The sequence below is a fragment of the Acomys minous genome, assembly GCF_964271855.1.
Source record: "Acomys minous genome assembly, chromosome: 6".
In the NCBI taxonomy this organism is placed as follows: domain Eukaryota; kingdom Metazoa; phylum Chordata; class Mammalia; order Rodentia; family Muridae; genus Acomys; species Acomys minous.
This window is the reverse complement of record NC_140487.1, coordinates 94,959,761-94,978,825: the sequence shown is the minus strand read 5'-3', so window position 1 is coordinate 94,978,825 and position 19,065 is coordinate 94,959,761. Positions and strand designations below refer to the sequence as shown.

Sequence of the window (19,065 nt, the reverse complement as noted above, 5' to 3'; positions counted from 1 at the left end):
CTCTACCTGGCCACCACTCAGCATCTAACAAGACAATCAACGTAAGGGACCAAAGGCCAGAGGTAGGCTTGACATCTCTGCATGGAGAGCACCGAGAGCCCTGTCTCTGTCCCTTCCATCCTTCAAAGAATCCAGGTGACAATGAGCTTCTTCTAGCCCATATTTTCCTGCTAATGTGCAAACGAATGGCTCTCTGCTCCACCAATGGCCACCTCCAACCCTGCCAGGTGCCACCATCTACCCGAACCTCTGCTCCACCAATGGCCACCTCCAACCCTGCCAGGCGCCGTCATGGGTTGGGCCCCAGCTCTTGCAGACACCTGGCTATATCCTGCCTCACCTGAAGCAATCTCAACATCATAAAGTAGGAGGCAGTCCAGGAGGGGAACTAGAAGGCCTTCCTTCTCTTACCTGCCTTGTGCTGGCTTGTTTTATATCAACACAGCATAAGCTACAGTCACCAAAGAGGAGGGATCCTCAACTGAGAAAGTGTCTTTATAAGCTCCACTTGTAGGCAAGCCTGTAAGACCTTTTCCTAATTAGTGATTGATAGGGAAAGGCCCAGCCCAATGTGGGAGGTACCATCCCTGGGCTCGTGGTCCTGGGTTCTGTAAGAAAGTAGGCTGAGCAGCCAGTAAGCAGCACCTGTCCATGGTCCCTGCATCAGCTCCTGCCTCCAGATTCCTGCCCTATATGAGTTCCTTCAGTGATGAACAGTGACTTGCAAGTATAAGCAAAGTACACCCTTTCCTGCCCAACCTGCTTTTGGTCATGGTGTTTAGCATGTAACCCTAAGTTAGTCACTACCGTATCTCTCTGCTATGGCAAAAGGAGGAACTTAAGACGTCATGAAGACACACCCACAGTGGCAAGGGTAGAGACACCACCACCCACCACCCACTAGCTAAGGAAGCCAAAGCCTCCAGAGCGAGTGACCAACACCAGAGATGGGCTTTATTTTTCTACATCCAGGTCTCACCCAGGCGTCTTTGTATTGCACCATGCTGTCCTCTAGAGACAAGGGCCTCATCTGCCCACCTGGAGCCGGACCATAAATCCCACACATCTTTGTGGGGCATGAGCAGACCTCAGAATACACACAGATGTAGATATGGGGGGGGCATGCTTTTCTAAACACAGACACACACAGGTATACATGGGCACACCCTCTTACACACAAAGATTCCCATTAAACAAGTATCACTCTGCAGAGACTGGAATGCAAGGCCAATCCCTGCCCTTCCCTAAGCACCGACTTTTACTGACTATTTAACCAGTGGTGGCTGCTGTGTGTTTTTCTCCAGCTTAACCTAGCTCAGACAGCAGAGTTGCCTTCGGGTGGTATCTGCTGCTGGGCAAGTGGCAAGAAGGAAACTGTGAAAGGAAAGGACTCATATTTTCCTGGTCTTCTGGCCTTGTGGCCTTGGGCAGCTTCTTAACCTGAGTTTCAACTTTGACACACAACATAGGGACAAGCCCTTCCTTGCTAAGTAGCTGTGAGGATCCTGTACGCTGTGTGTTGAGCAGCCAGCACCGAGGCTGGCACCAACTGCGGCCCAGTGCATTAGTGCTCCATCGTTACCAACACTGACAGATACGCTCAAGCCTGTCTTAGCAGGGTGACCTGCAGGACAGTGTGGCAGACAGGAGGCAGGATTGTGTCTCCTGAAATTCCAGCCTTGAGGTTTGTACAACGCCAACCAGTTTTCAGGGACGAGAGAAGCAATAAAGTAAAGGAAGGGAAAACAAAAACCAAAGCTGAGGAGAAGGCTGAGAGATTGAGCTTCCTCATCAAGCCAAGCAGAAGAGCAGCCATCTCAGCTGCAGGCGCCTGCAGCCACGCCCCACCTCTCCCAGACAGTAAGGAGGCCCAGCACAGCTCCTGAGATTCCCCACTGCCCCTCGGTCTGTGAGAGTAGATCAGATTCAATCTGGCCCCTTTCTTCGTGTGGCTCAGGCTCTCTCACAGTGATGGACTAGGGCACAGGAACTAACCGAGACACAAGGACTCGAGCTATGCTGGGCTCTGGTAACTGGCCCTGAAGGCTAGAATACAAAGTCTATGTCAGAAAGGTCCCCAAGTGATCAGGCAGAACTTCCCACTCTGTGCTCCAGAACAAACCCAGGTTGGACTAAAGGACACAAGGAAAGAGTCCACTGTGGGACCAAGACTAGGAGCCTACCCTCAGTGGACAGGAAACAGACTGAGCGGCAGCCAGGAGACACAGACAGGCCCAGAGGTGGGCCTGGTGTGACCTGCCACAGTTCTCTGTGGCAAGAATTCTGAGGTGAGGTCCACTGCAGAGGACACAGGAGATAGACTCCTGCTCCCTAAGCTGACTCCCTCTCACACTCTCCCCTTGTGACCACACCCATCGAAGATGCAGAACAAGGCAGCACTCAGCAGTCGGTATGACAAGCCGCCCACCCACACAGGTGTGGCATCCTCCGAAGAGCTTCACCCACATGCTGGAATGGACTCCGCTAACTCTAACCCCCATGTTGGAGGGGTACACCCCTCTCCCCAGAAGTCTTGCTGCCCACCACTACATCTCAGAGCAGGTGGCCTCTTCCACACACTGCTACCCTGGCCCATGGGCCCTCTCTCCCCTTGCATGGACACAAACACGGGGTTTCCCACAACTACTGCCCTTGCTCCATGTTCTCTGCCCTTTCTTGGTGAGAAGTACACATGACAAGTCCACACGTGTAGCTTAAAATCACTGTTACAGTCCCTTGATCCAGTAGGCAGGCTTACAACCCCACAGGCCTGGAAGCCCCTCCCTCTGCCCCCTGAAAATAGACTCATCTTCAGAACTCATGCCAGAAGCCTCCTTGCTAAGACCTCCCCTGACTTACCCTCTCACTACCTAACCCCCAATAAAATAACTCCTCCTGCCTTTGCTCTGGGGACAGCAGAGCTGTTGAGGAGCACGGCCAGGGAGTGTGCGGCCTTCACTCCAGTACCTGCTCCACCACCCGATGCTGCTGGCTATGGAAGGAATACGAGCACCCAGTGCTTCCAGTTCCTCCTTTCCCTGCAGGGCAGCTGGGGACCCAAGGAGCTCACACTAAGTAGTCAGAGCCACATCCGGTTTTGTTAATTATTATCTCCACTCAACAAATACAGAAAGCTAGGTTCAGGGAAGGTTGGGGGTCCTGTCGTTATAAAGGTGATGGAGTTAACAAGTGCTTATGCTACATGTAACTCTAGTCTAATGAAAGCCAGGCCTGAGACAGCAGGCTGTTCCTCCATGTAAGCTGAGGGTGGCACAGTGCAAGGACAGTGCTGAGCCCATCTTTCCCAGGATGGACCTCCATGTGGACTCCTACTGCATACCTGGGCACCTGGCTCCTCGACCTCTGTTCCTTGGAGCCTGCTCATCTCTTTTGGGTGAACCAAGTACAGAGGCAACTCAGGGAGGCTCTGCCTCATCCTCAGGTCAACTCTATGACAAGGATACCACATTGCTTATTTTAGCATGGATACCGGACACAAGCCAGATTTCTAATCTAGGCATTTTCTACTAGTCTGGGAAGAGACCTGCTCCGGCTTATATAAGGCTGGCTGGCAGTGACATAGAGCCCTGTCTGACCCCCCAGGCTCCAAAGCTCTTCCTAGCATGATAGTTTGTCTCTGGCTTGTGAGCTAAACACCTACATCCCTAAAATCCAGCATATGCAGCACATGAGGACACGTCTCACAGAGACAGCCAGCCTGACCCAAAGCAACCCAAGTCCTCTCCATTTTGTTTGCATACTGTATTTCTATATCAACATATATCGTGAGTGCTGTGCCCCAAGGCCTGCTGGGAAACCAATGTCTGTGATGCTTTTAGACATCCCCAAGACGCCATGCATTCTGCCTGCCTCACAGTTCTCCACTCGGCTACAAATCATAGTAGAGAAGTGTCTTTTGCAAGTAGCAACTGTCCAAAGGTGGTCCTGTCCTCACCATGCCTCGAGCCCCACAGATGCTCAGGCCAGCGCCTAAAGCAAGGAGGACTACAGAAAGATGGAGGTGAGTGTCTGTCTGTCTTTACCACTAAGCCCTCCCTGCCAACCTGTCTAAGATACACACCTGACCCAGGAGTTACCTCTTCCTGGCTGTTTGCCTGTAGGAAGATGCTTAATTTCTCCAGGCCGGTTTGCTTGGCAAAATCAGACAGATATCTGTGGACAGCAGCCTGACTCACTGTAGATTCAGTTAATACGTGCCAATGCCTACTGTGAGGGACCAGGGCTGGGTATTGAAAACAGACGTATGGCCTCACAGGCTGGTAGGAAACACAAATGTGCAAGCATACGATGCAGCTAGTACAAAGTTCTAGGAGAAGAGGTGACAGATTGTTTTCTACTAGAGGCAGGTACATGTGTATGTGTGGGGGGGATGGCTACATAAAAGGGTTTTGAAGGATGAACAGGAGTTTTCTAAATACACTAAAAGGGGAATATAAAATGTACGGGAACAGCATAAAAAACAGGCGAAAAACTGTATATATCTGAAAAGCAGTGAGAAGTTTGCTGTTATGGGAAGGAAAGGAGTCTGGACATCAGGATGTCCTCTATGAGACATCAATGGGCTCTATCGCCCAGGATCTTCTATATAGCTCAAGAGAGAGACTGGGCACAGCCTCCACAGCTACCCTCTTGGCTCCAGTGCTCTTCCTGTCATAGAGAGCACCCTGCGACTATAGTTTCCTATGCCTTTGATTTAAGAGTTCCTCTCCTGGCCCTGACAGTAAGGCATTTCTGTCCCACAGATTATAACTCACTCTGGGCTATTATTCAGCTCCCCAGCCCTGGCCCTGCTGCAGTTAGTCCAAACATAATATCCTTCATGCATATATTATCTGTCTCCCTATTATCTGGAATCATTTCGGAATTAAATTTCAGTCCTGCAATATTGGCTTCAGGAGCGGCGCGCTTTATGGGCTAGTCAAAGGTTAGAATACCAATCAAAATAACAGTGCCGATGCAGCGAGACATTTTAATATTCCAAAACCCGGTAATTGTAAAAGGACATAATATTTTTTCCCTGATTACCCCAAAGGCAACACATGTTAACAAGGCGAGGGAAGGAGTGAAAGGAATTTCAGAGTTCAGACAGCTGTAAGACATATTTAAAGGAAAAGCCCAGGCTGGGCACTACACCATGGGGGCAGGGAAGTGAGAAGAAAGGAGGCATTCCCCATGGCTTGGGTGCTGTCCCAGGTGCACACAGTGCAGAGTCCCGCTTGCAGCAGCCCAGGCATACCTGTGACAGGCCCTGGCCGCCCTCCACGTCTGTGCTCTACCATGCCCTCCTCATGCCCACCTGCATCCTGCTCTTCAAAGATGGCCAGAGGTCTTGAGTCTCCAATCCAGACTGTACACTGCCTGTAGGCAGCAAACCGCTTCTGGATGATGCCAAAGACCTGGGCCACAATACCCACCTGCTTCTGACCATAGTGCTCAAGAGTCTGCCATTACTGAAAGCTCCCCTCTCTGCAGGGCTCCTAGACAGTCACTTTTCTTCTCACTTGAGGTTCGGTGTTGTTTCGTCCAAATGAGCTTCTTAAGAGTCCTAGCAGAAGGGCTCTGCACTAGAGCCACTCAGCCCCTTCTACAAGGGGTCCAAATAGCAACCTGAGGAGCAGGCTTCTGGATCACTCCTGGCTGCTGGCTTCCCCGCTGGCTCAGCCACTTTCTGAAGCACCGCGACCTGCTGACCTGCCGATGGCCCCCAGCAAAGAACTTCATTAAGGCCGAGAATTTATTCCTCCATAAGCCCTTAATTTATTACCGCACTGATTGGGACTCTGAATGCTCCAAGGTCAGGAAAAGTCACACTTAATTCCAATGATCCCCTCAGCAGTTTTTCCTGCTATCCCCTCCCAGAGACTGGGGGAGACATGATGTTTCTTGGAGAGACCCCAAAAGCTCTCTCCTCTTCCTGTCCACAATCCCTCAGATGTCTGGCCCTAGGTTCACCCTTTCAGAGCACACAGAAAGCACAGCAGGGCATGGAGCGCTGTGGCAGCAGCGCAGTAGAGCTACAGAATATACCCTGCTTTATCTGACTTTTCAGGTCTAGGCCCCTAGCCCCCAGCTGGTGGGCAGGACTGGATAGTCAGCCTGCTTGATCAACTGAGATTTCTCCTAAGGCTGCCTCTTACTTTCCCAAACAAGGCCTCCCCAGGCAGGCTGTGGCATGAGAGGGAATTCCCAACAGTTATGCGTATGTGTACACAAAGCCGCGCAGCTTGGTCTGCACATACATGAAGTGTTTATATATGTGTAGGCATGCACTTATACACCCATTTGTACCTATGTGTCATGCATATGCATTGGGAAAAGCTCATCTTCTGCATTCATGTCTATATTCACACGTCTTTCTGAATGTGTCTCAACCAACCTTCCTGCTTCACAAGTCCTTATTTATTCTGGTTTTTCAAGACAGGGTTTCTCTGTATAGCCTTCTGTCTTGGACTCTGTATAGCCGCCTGCCTTAGAACAACAGCCTTTCTATTCAGCTGTAGCCACCACTTCTGTGGCTGTACTTTAGACATTGCCAATATCCCATTTTTTAAAATCATTAATTCAAACATCCTACTTTAAAAAAAAAAAGTCAGTGTCTCATGTAGCCTAGGCTAGCCTCAAAGTTGCTATGGATTCAAGGGGTCAAGGATGACTTCCAGCTCCTGGTCCTCCTTACTCTATCTCCCCAGCACTGAAGCTGCTGACGCCCCTTGCTGGGCCTGGCTGTTTTACCCTAGCGCTAGGGATCTCTGTGCTTGTGTGACACAGTTACTGACTGAGCCACCTCCGCAGTCCTCGTTTATTTTTCTGAGAGAGTCTCACTTTATAGTCCAGGATAACCTGGAACTTGCAACGATCCTCCTGCCTCAGCCTCCTGAGTGCTGGGACTACAGGTAGCAGCCACTTCACCTGGCTAGACACCCCACTGTTCACGCTGCCATCTGGCACACTCGGCTGTGCCTACTGCAGCACTTCCTCGTTTCAGCCGGACTCAGCTGCTTTGTCCATATCCAGCAGAGGCCTCCTCTTCTCAGTAACCATCTTAGACCGCAGCCTATTTTGTCAACTGCTGTCCCGAGAGTATCTTTTAACCCCGTCTGTTTTCTCCCAACTCCTTACATAGGCCCCCTCCTCCACACCCACACCAGGCTGCTGAGCTCTGCTAAGGGTGAGGCCTCCGAACAGAGTGGTTCTGTTACTAACTAATGCCATTGATCAGACTGGACCCTCAACGCTGCCTAGGCCTCCTTCTGTCCTCAAGTCGGCCCCTGTAGCTACTCATAAGAAGATGGCAATCCTCTCCTGCCTTCTGTGGGCCCTTCTACCCCTCCCTATCAGCTGCCAGCAAACAGTTTACCTACTTGTGTCACAGGGAAAAACAAAAGCCGTCAAGCCATCGGACAGTGCGCTGGCTGGTTTGGTTGTCAGCTTGACACAAACCTAGACCTCATGGAGAAGAGGGGCCTGAACTGAGAACTGCCTCTGTAAGGCTGGCCTGCAGCCAGGCTGTGGGACACTGTCCTGACTACAGATTAATATGGGAGGGCCCAGGCCCTGGGGACAGTGCTACACCCTGGTGGTCTGAGGAACAGAAGAAACAGAGCTGAGCAAGTCATTCGAACAAATGTTCCTCCGTGCTCTCTGCTTTGGTTCCTGCCTTGGCGTCTCTCAGTGAACTGTGGCTTGGGATATGTAAGCCAGATAAAGACCTTCTTCCCTCAAGTTTGCTCTCACAGTCATCATCACAGCCACCGAAATCAAACCAGGGCAGGAACTGGCACCGGGACCATGGGGCACTGCTGTGATACACTGGACCATGTTGTCTGTGGGAAGATTGTAGAAAGGTTTAGGAACTTTGGGTCGGAAAAGCCACTGAGTGTTCACTGACCTATTGTGTGGGGGCCTGAGGAGGATGTGAGAACGGTGCTGAGAAGGAGCCTTACCTTGTTTCACAGGGAATTCAGAGAGTTCTTCAGAGACTTTAATGGGACTGCTTATGTGATACTAAAACCATTACCTTATTTGTCCTTTTATTGTTAAATGTATTCACTATTTGTGTTTGTACACGTGTGCATATGGGGCAGCACGAGAACAATGTTCAGTCATTGGTTTCCCTTCCCCCCGTGGGGCCTGGGGAGCAAACTCAGGTCATTAGGCTTTGCCAGAGGTGCCTAAACCACTGCGCTATCTCACCAGCCCTGCTCATGAGATATTATGAATTGAGTGTATGTAGTTCTGGTCATCAGGGCTAAAGAGTCAGCTGTGGTGAACAAGAGCCACGCATCACTGAGGCAAAATCTTCTCAGAGAAGCCAGGTGTGGTGGCACGTACTTTTAATCCTAGAACTAGGGAGGCAGAGGCAGGTGGTCTACAAAGTTTGGGTTTGAGGCCAGCCTGGTCTACAAAGTGAGTCCAAGCCAATCAAGGCTACGAAGTCCAAACCAACCAAGGCTACACAGAGAGACCCTGTCTCAAAAAACAAAACCTTCTGAGAGTATTTCCTCAGGATTAACACACAAAAGCTGTGGTCCAGAGAGGCCAAGGCTGGCAGGCAAATTTGGCAACGTTTAAAAGCCTCCCATATTTCACTTGTAGCTGGTCTTTGCTACTTTGTGGGTTCTTCTTTTTCCCATCCTTTATTTCCCCTCTATCTCTCCTCCCCTTTTCACCCCCTAATACTAGACAGGAGTGAAACAAGGACAGAGGGGAGAGAGGAATTAGGAAAATCCCGGAATCTAATTTCTTTTTGTTTCTTCTTTGGCCACAGCTACTTGCAAACTGCAACCAACCTCCCTAAACCACCACCAGCCCTGCTTCTCTGGGCCCTCGAATTTATGTACCCTCTGAAAAGTTCCCAGAATTCCAAATGTCATATAATCACAGTAACTATCTGCAGCTGGCAAAACCAAGACTCTGCTAGAGCACCAGGCAAATCGTCATCAACTGCTGCCATATCCCCACGCCTGGGATTAAAACGAAAACACACTCTTAAAATATTTCTGTGTTTTTTAAAGAAACTAAAATTCCAAAATTGTCACTACAGCGACTGGTTTGGGAGCATGGAAGCTGAAGAACTGAAGGGGTCATGAAGCACAGCTGAGGTTTGCACTGTGTGGCAGGGTTGGAGATCCTGAAAAGGTCTCTTCCTGCAGTAGAGACCCCAGCATATTGAGATGCCGGAGCTGTGGGATGGACAGCAAATACAGGTGTGCAGAGGAGCCAGCCTGAGGGCACCAGATAAGCTGTGTGTGCTCTGGATGACAGAGACAGAGTCATGGCACGGCAAGGCCCCCCAAAAGTCCCGATATCATGAGTCCTGGATACAAACAAATAGACACAGAATTGTTCACACTATTGGAGTTTGGTTTTCTTTTTATTGTGGCTGTGACCTGGTTCTTCCTTTTTGGAGTAAGAAAGATGTGACTTACTTTATATTTTATAGGAGCACACAGTTAAAGAGACATTGGAGTTTTAAAGAAGCTGTGGACATTTTAAAGGGACAACTTTTAAAGTGTTGAGTTTTAAAGATCGCGACTTTGTTGTTGTTGTTTGGGTTTTTGGAGACAGGGTTTCTCTGTGTAGCCTTGGCTGTCTTGAACTCACAAGAGATCTGCCTGCCTCTGCCTCCCTGAGTGATGAATTACAGGTGAGTGCCACTGAGCCTGGCCAAGACTGGGACTTTTGAAAGTTGGAATGTGCTTTATATCATGATATTGATATTAATATGAGATCTTGGGGATGAACAAGAAAGGAAGGGTTATGGCTTAGTAATGTGTTTGTGTTACAAGTTGATAAGGGAACAATTATGCTGGTTGGTTTTTGTCAACTTGATATCTGAATTGAAAAACTGCCTCCATAAAGCTGGCCAGCAGGCAAGTCTGTGGGACATTTTCTTTATTAAAGATTAATATGGGAGGGCCCAGGCCACAAGGGGCAGTACCATCCTGAGCAGGTGGCTCTGGAGTGGATAAAAAAGCTGATGAAACAAGCCAAAAGGAGCATGCCAATAAGCAGTGTTCCTCCATGGCCACCACGGCCCCAGCTCTCGACCACAGTTTCCTGTGGTGGCTTCCCTCAGCGGACTGGGACTCAGGATGTGTGAGCCAAATAAACACTTTCCTTCCCCAAGGTGCTTTTGGTCTTCTGTTTTTTGTTTGTTTTGGTTTTTGTTGTTTTTGTTTTGTTTGAGACAGGGTTTCTTTGTGCAGTCCTAGCTGTCCTGGAACCAGCCCTGTAGATCAGGCTGGCTTCGAACTCACAGAAATCCCCCTGCCTCTTGCCTCCCAAGTGCTGGGATTAAAAGTGCGTGCCACCACCGCCTGGCCCCACGTTGCTTTTGATTGCTGTTCTACTGCTGTGAAGAGACGTCATGAGCAAAGCACCTCTTCTAAAAGAACGTTTTTAACTGGGGGCGTGTTTCCAGTTTCAGAGTACAGCAGACCATCGTTCTGGCAGGAAGCATGGATGCAGGCCAGTGTGCTGCTGGGGAAGTAGCTGAGAGCTACCTCCTGGTCTGCAGGCTGAGAGAAACTGACACGCAGCCTGGCTTGCTTGGGCTTTTGAAGCCTCAAAACCCACTCCAGGGACACACTTCCTCCAGCAAGGCCACACCTCCTAATCCTTCTCAAGCAGTGCCACTCCCCAGTGACTAAGTATTCAAAAAGATGAGCCTATATAGGTTATTCTTATTCGAACACCACAGCCATGGTCTTTACACAGCAACAGAAAGCAAACTGAGCCAGATGAAAACTACTGCAGCTTGCCATCACCAATCAGCAAGCCTGCTGACATGGATCTGCACCATCTTTCCTCTTCCTCCTGTCAGAATGAAGTAGGGAAGGGTCTTCTCTCTCCTCTCCCTTTCTCAGAGGCATCCCGTAATGATTCCTTCTCTTCCCTTCACCTTCAGCCTGGCTGGCCTTCTCCAAACAACACCTTCCACCTCAAATCCGACCTCAGCCCAGTAATGGCCATGTCACATCTCCTGCCTGTTCTCTGTTCTTCATAATGAAATCTCTGAAAATATTAAAATTTCCCTTACCTCCTTGTTGTCTTATTTATGCCCAGACCACTTGTTTCACCTCCATCCTTTCTTTGTACTCACAAGTTGCTAGCCCCAGCAGCAGGGTTCAAGTCTGATATATATGCTCACCTCAGTATTATATCTCTCTCTCTCTCTGGTGCCACCCTCAGGGCTCCTCTGTCTGTACCGTGAAGACTTGGGTGGAACTACCCTCCCTTCTAGGCTTGCCATGTACTGCTGTAAAGGCATTATCACTCTGTGTTCAGGAGGGATGTGAGGATCAGACAATGGAGTACAGAAGCCAAAGCCAAGCATCTGGCCCATAGCTGCTCAATGCAAGCACGATAAAACTTGTTGGTGCTGGAGGACGGCCCACTGGTTATGAGCACTGGCTGCTTTTCCAGAGACCCAGGTCTGATTCTCAGCGGCCACATGGCAGCTTACAACTATCTATCTGTAACACCAACTCCAGGGGATCTGAGGCCCCCTTCTGGCCTCTGTGGGAACTGCCACAGATGGTATACACATATACATGAAGGCAAAACACCCATACACATAAAAGTTAATTGTGATAAAGGTTTAAAAATTTATTTCAAGCTGGGCGGTGGTAGCACACCTTAATCCCAGCACTTGGGAGGCAGAGGCAGGTGGATCCCTGTGAGTTCGAGGCCAGCCTGGTCTACAATGTGAGTCCAGGAGAGCCAAGGCTAACACAGAGAGACCTTGTCTTGAAACCACCCCCCCCAAATTATTTCAAATAAAACATGAAATTATTTAACCAATTAATATGTCCAAATACCACTTTCAACATGATAGTATAAAAATTATGAGATATTTTGGGGTTTTTTTTAGACTAAATCTGATGGGTAAATTAATTATGTATATCACATCTAAGGTAGGAAGCAAAATGTCAGAAAAAATGTTTTAGATTTTGTAAAATTAACAGTTTAAAATGCCGCATATCTAACTTAAGTGGTTTTAAATATACTCAAAAGTTCCTCAATGAAGTTTTAATTCAAATTGATTAAAACCTGATACAAATTAAGAATCATTTCCCAATCATACTAGATATATTCCAAGTGATCTACTGCCACATACGCCAGCGGGAACTCTAATGAGCAGCAAAGATGCTAATGGCTGAATGTCTGTCCTCCCCAAGCTCCATGGTAAGATTTAACTGCTACTGTAACAGTATTGAGAGGCGAGGCCTTAGGAGACCATTAGGGCACGGGAACCGCCCACATGAATGGATCCATGTCATTCTTTCAAAAGGGCCCTGGTTCAACAGCAGAGTTGGACTACCTTGCCCTTTCTCCCTCCTGTACTCTCCTGTCATGTGAAGCCTTCCCATGATGCAGCAAGAAGGTCCTTACCAGATGAGGCTTCTGGAGCACCACTGTCCCAGCCTCCACTAGAACTGTGAGCCAAATAAACTTTTATTGCTTACAACTTACCAAGTCTGTAGTACTCTGTCAAGGCAGCAGGAAATGGACTAAGACAATGGGTCTAAAACACGATATGGAATCAATAAACAGCAACACTTAAAAGAGAACACTGCTGCTGACTTCATTTTCTACCTAGGTACTGAGGTGTCTCAGTGCTCGGCTTTGGCTTTCTTTTTCTCACCCCACATACTCTTCTTCGGCAACACAACGCACTTCCACGGGTTCACTTGCTGCAATAACATGTCCGAATCAGTGTCTCTTACCAGACCTCGGCCTTCAGCCCTAGACTTACACTCAACTACCTCTTCCACAGAGCCCCAAGAATCGCTCAAAGACATCTGCATTTAACAGCCCCACATTAACTCTTTTTTTCTCTTTAAATCTTAAGTGTCTCCTTCTACCAGCACAGAGAATTCATTCTAATTTTCCTAGGTGCTCTATCATAATCTCTAGGGCCATAACGGCCTCTTCTTTCACCCCTAACTTTTAACAACCAATCACCATTTCCTGTCTGTTACATGCTTATATCACCACAACACTCACTTTCAAAGAACAAATTTGTCCCAATGTATTAACAAATAATTTAGCATAATGCCAGTTTTACATGTGTCTGTTATTTTTTCCCAAATGATATACTAGATATGCCATATGCAGTAGTATGTACCTCTAATCCCAGTACTGGAGAAGTGGAGGCAGGAGAATTCCAAGGGCTGTGGCAGCCTGGGCTACACAGCAAGGTTCGGATTCACAAAGAGAGTGGGGATAAAGGAAGCTAAGCTTGGCTGAACAGAGAATTCTGTCAGATCATATGAAAAGCATGCACGCATATCTACCACATCTAACAGCCGCTAAGATCGTCATACGTGTCACAGTCACATCCTTGTGGGTATAGTTTCTGATTTGATTTCAGACATTTTTTTACCCCACCACTTCACAATAATTCACCAACTATGGCCCTTCTTATATCCATTTTTACATGGAAACTTTAGATTTTTCTATCCAAAGTAAGTGCTATATTTATTATAGTATTTATGTATTTCTTATCATTTAACTATGAGAGTATAGCATCAATTAAAGTAGATGTCTACCTATCTTTGCTGTGCTATTATGGAGTATCTGTGTGCTGCACTCCCTAGGTCATTTCTACGGCCTGACTTTCCTTACTGTAAGAGATTCTATTGTTTTGGTTTGGTTTTTTGAGACACGTCTAACTCTGTAACCCAGCTTGGTCTTTAACTCTGTCGCTTAGGCTGGCCTTGATCCTCCTGTCTCAGCCTTCCAAGGCCTGGTTGGCCACGTGCAATTAGTATAGAGATCTAAAACTGAGCCCCCCGTTCAACATTCTACAACCCGTCCCAGGCTCTGCTTTCCACAGCTCACCATCTAAACCAAGCAACTGCCATGTTCCACTTGGACTATGGCGACAGTGCTTCCCATCCCCAGCCTCCATGGGCCTCTCAAGATCTAACTTGTCATTAGAAGAATCATTAGAAGAGGGTGAAAACCGGCATTCAGTAAACAAAGGCCTGAGAGGCTGTGAGTTCAGCAACGCTACCCAATGATTTGTCCCACCTACAAACAGCAAATGCAACCCATTTACAAAAGTCAGTGGCTGCTCTCTTACAGTTTTTAATAAGAGGCCACAGAATCCTTTCTAAAACACAAATGAGGTGGACAGGGTAGCTCCTGTCTATAATCCAAAGCTGCTGAGGCTAAGGCTAGAAGAATGTCAAAAAGTCCAAGGCCAGCTAGGCTACAGCACAAGACTCTCACAAAGCAAAACAAAAATCCAATGAGATCACCGTTTCCTTTAATCTCCTTTAGTAGCTCCTCTTCACCCCAAACATAATGGCCGAAATCAAAACCTGGCCTACAAGCTCGGCCTCGCCTTCCCACGCCCCTTTACTCTTCTCCTCGGCCCCATGCCTCGGCGGCCATTCACTCAGGAAACGGCAAGGAAGTCCCTCTGTACTGTGGGCCGTCCAAGGGGATGGGGCCCGAACAATGACCAGACGCAAACTCTGCCTTGCTGGCTTTTATGAAGATGCCAGGCTTCTCCTCACCTCAGGGCCTCATCATGTGCTGCTTCCTAAGCTTGGCCAGTTCCTCTTTCAGACTATAATTCAGACATCCTTCCTCAGACTCTACCTCAATAAATCCAGTTCTTTAATAGATGATCCACAACTCTGAGCTGCTCTGAACACGTTACTGAGTAGAAGTGAAATGATCTATAACAGTCACCTTTTCTGTTATACTCCCGGGGCTAACACAGCACCGGGCAGACAGAAGGTCCTCCAGAACGTGCACTTACGGATGAGATGGGTATATTACAGCAAGCATTTCTGAAAATGACTATGTTTATGTGAAAACACACACACACACGCACGCACGCACGCACGCACGCACGCACGCACGCGCACAGACACACACAAGCTCATGCACGCACGCATGTATATTCCCTACTCCTTAGTAACCTCTCTAGCCTCCGGGAGAGACCTGGGAGCAAGCTGACAGCTCAGTAAAAATGTAAGATCATCCAACAACATGCTAAATGTCAGTCCCCAGTGGCTTTTGCCACTCTGCTACAGGGGAAGTAGGTGGGGGGGAGGCAATGCCAAACATGGCTGTTGAAAAGTTACACTTTTCTGAGGTAAGCCACAGTTTCTGAAGAGGAGAGGAGAACTGAAGACAGTATTTCATTTCTTCTCGGATTCGAGGCCTCAGCATGAGGGCGCTGAGTTCCTACCTAGTCACCCACATACTCACACCTGGAACGCAAGGTAGCTGAGGCTGGAGAGAAAGGAGTCAGACCTCTTGTTTTTCCTAGGCCCGTACTGTCTCTCAAAAGAGGAAAACACAAGGTAAACTGGGAATACAGCCCTCAGTTTCCCTTTGTACCCACTCCTTCTTTCCATATCTTGACAGTACAGTGGAGAACTAACTGGAGAGGCTCAAGGTGGCCTGAAGCACCAAGGTGACCCTAGTGTTACCGTATGGGTCAGCTGCTCTCCTGCCCTTCTGCCTAGGAACCTAAAGGCAGAGAGCTAGCTATCACACACCAAAAAGTCTAGTGAACTTCACAGAGTAATTGTTCATGGTCAGTGCCTGCCTCGCCTGGCCGGGCCTTCACATTGCATTTGTTGAGGCCAGCAGGCAGCCTCAGATGAGCTCTGACAGCTGGCACACTGTTTTCCTGGACAGCATGTCTATCTACACAGGCAGGGTAGCTCCACCCAGGAGGGTCTCTAGGAAGCTAGTTCTCAATGAGGAGGTCAGCAAGTATACACAGTGTGAGTCTAGCTGACCCCAGGCCAACCCCTGAGGACACAGGCAAGAAGCAGCCCTGTCTCTCGGCTCTAGGGGAACACACCCGGAAGTAACTGCATGGACTTATTTCCAATTGAGTTCATTGATATCCCAAGTCCAGGGAGCGTCACAGCAAGGGAAGCTCAGCCACAGTGATGTCTGAACCACATCTTTAAGGACAGGGAACATACCTGATGATGGTGACAAGGAGGATGACAGCAGACCAAGGCTCAAAGGTAGGATGGAGCCCAGTCTCCTCAGTCAAAGGTGAGAAGCAGTGTTGTCAGAGTGCAAAGGATGTACACCAGGGGAAAGCAAGACAACGCATGGGCCAGAGTCCACGATCTCTCAGTGGAACGAACACTTACAGAACTAGTCCCCCCACTATCTTCCATGCTTAGTTCTGGCCACCCCCACCCCCAAAGCAGAGTGCTCTTTCTGCCTCCAAGGCAGTCTCCTTGCTGCATACCCGCTTCCTTGGTTACCCAGTGTGAGAACCCAATCCTCACAGTACCTAGTGTGACCCCTCAATAGCCTCTCTTTTCTAAGCCTCAGGAGCCTCCATCCTGGCCCTGGTGTGGGTCCCTCCTTCCAGATTCCTAGGAGTCACTAAGCTGACTAGTAGCATCAGGTAGACCCTGAGGCTACTCCTGAACAATTTTTCTCTATCAGAATGACACATGGCATCATTCTCAAGTGGCCTAGAACAAGGAGCCAAGAAGCCACCCCTACATTATTTGTGCCAGAGAAGGTTGGTTTTCTGGGTAACTAATTCTCTGTCGGGTAACTACCCTAGCTATGCAGGGTCCTTTTGAGGCCCATGACCCCAGGCGAACTCCCTAGGTCTACAATGCTGTGTGAGTGCCAAGATCCTCCACAGTGCTGCCACTGTCCTCCCCTCTGCCAGGGCCTGGGGAGACCAAAGCCACCTTAGGCAAACCCCTCTTCCTAACTAGAGGTATAGAGACCACACTCATGAGTGAGTGAGTGAGTGTGTGTCTGTATGTGTGTGTGTGTGTGTGTGTGTGTGTGTGTGTGTGTGTGTGTGTGTGTGTGTGTAAAGAATGCCTTCCCAAAGGCTTGATTAGGACCATATTTCTCCTAGTGACAACACAGCTCAGCCCAGATTAAACAAAACAAGAAAACAGAAAAAACAAAAAAACAAAAAAACAAACCCCTTTACCTGGGCCTTGCATGTATGTGGGAAGACACCAACAGGACTCCACCCAGTAGCCCGCCCAGCCCCCTTCAAGCAGCTCCCCATTCCCAGAAATACCCATGGCTCAGTACAAGTTACCCAGAGAAGAGAAAGTGGGGCACTGAGAAAAGAAACAAAAAGAAAGATATGAGAGTTGGGGGGGGGGAGGTGTCTGAAGCACAGGAGAACCAAGCCCTGGGTGGAGCCCACACGGTACCTTCTTCAGATTAATCCACTGCTTGAAGTAATGTGCCACTGGCAAGCCTAGGTAATGGCACTGGCCTGGAAGCCTACAAGAAAGAGAAGAGAGAACAAGTTGGAAACACACATGTCAAGTGTGGAATCTTAAGCTACAAAGAAAAAAAAAGTCTAGAGAACAGAGAGACCACAGGTCCCAACACATCAGCAGGGGTCCCCACCTAAGGAAAATACCCACCTCCAGTGCCATGGATACGGGACTTAGAACCATTCCTCAGAACCAAATATGAGTTTCAAGAGATATCACACAGGGGGATGGCGAGATGGCTCAGAGGTTAAGAGCACTGACTACTCTTCCAGAGGACCTGGTTTCAATTCCCAGCACCCACACGGCAACTCACAACTGTCTATACCTCCAATATCTAACAGCCTCACACAGACATACATGCAGGCAAAACATCAATGCACATAAAATAAATTATTTTTTAAGAGAAATATCACACAGAATAACACCAGCTGCTACTATTTCCTAATTTATAAATTCTGTTTTGTTTTTGTTTTTCTGAGACAGGATTTCTCTGTGTAACAGCCTTGGCTGTCCTGGACTCACTTTGTAGACCAGGCTGCCCTTGAACTCAGAGACCCATCTGCCTCTGCCTCCTGAGTGCACCACTGCACCTGGCTCTATAAACTGTATTTTTAACATGTTAAGGTCCTTACATACATCTTCCCTCAAACTTATCCTGTGAGGTAGGTACTTTGTTGTCTATGGTGGTTTCTCTGATGCCCCAGGGGTGTGTGTTTTAAATTTATTTTTATTTTATATGTATGAGTGTTTTGGTTCCAAATATGTCTGTGCATCATCTGTGTGCCCGGTGCCCTCAGAGGTAAGAAGAGAACATCAGATCCCCCTGAAAATGGAGTTACAGACAGTTGTGAGCTGCCATGTGGATGCTAGTAATTAAACCTGGGTCCTCTGCAAGAGCAGCATGTGTGCTTAACCGCTGAGACATCTCTCTACCCTCATCTGTTTGTCTGCTTGCTGCTTGTTTGAGATAGGATCTCACTATCTGGCCCTGCCTAGCCCGGAATTCACTATGTAGCTCATATAGCTTCAAACTCAGAGCCCTGCCTGCCTCTGCTCAGAGCTGGGATTAAAGGCATAGGCCACCACACCCAGCTCTTGTGGGTTTTTCTTGTTTGTTTTGTTTTATTTTTGAGAGAGGGTCCCATGTAGCCCTCCTGACTCCCCCTCCCAAATACTGGAATTAGAATACACTTAGTTTCAGTGGTGGAGAACAAACCCTGAGTGCCAGGCATTGGAGGTAAGGACTCTACCAACGGAACTACATTCCTAGTCCTTCAGAAGAACAGCAAGGAAAGCGTTGTCCCTTTTTGAAAACTGCTATCTCAGGCACATTTCAGTAACAGAGAATTGACTAACACAGGGCACACAAAGGGAAAGTGTATCTTTAGAATTACATAAAACAAGGTCAGACATGGTAGCCCACACCTTTAATTCAAGCATTAGAGAGGAAGAGAGGAAGGTGGATCACCGAGTTCGAGGCCAGCCTGGTCTACATAGTGAGTTCAAGGACAGCCAGGGCTAAATAATGAAGGGACCATGTCTCAAACAAAGAAAGAACAGAAATTACAGAGAACCAGACTTCCACGTTGTTCTGCAGAACCTTGCTAAGATCCAAAACCTCAGGAAGTTTCCTGCCTGCTACCCTTCTCCAGGCCACAGGTCCTTGTAGCTCCATGGTTCTGAAGAAGACAATCCTCCATGAGTCAAGACTCTCAACTCACCACACACCCCTCTGCATGAGGTGCAGCACCTGAGGTCGCACATGCTCTTTGATCCCTCCTCCTAT

At 48.3% G+C, this 19,065-nt stretch overlaps 1 protein-coding gene across 8 annotated transcripts in view; it reads right to left on the bottom strand.

Moving 5' to 3' along the window:
- ERI3 (ERI1 exoribonuclease family member 3) overlaps positions 1–19,065 on the bottom strand; it is a 129,827-nt gene that overhangs the window by 46,021 nt on the left and 64,741 nt on the right. For all 8 annotated transcript variants that reach the window (XM_084786639.1, XM_084786640.1, XM_084786641.1 and 5 more), the window contains one exon: positions 17,211–17,283. In XM_084786639.1, the coding sequence (XP_084642765.1) occupies positions 17,211–17,283 (73 nt within the window). The remainder of the gene's footprint in view (positions 1–17,210; positions 17,284–19,065) is intronic.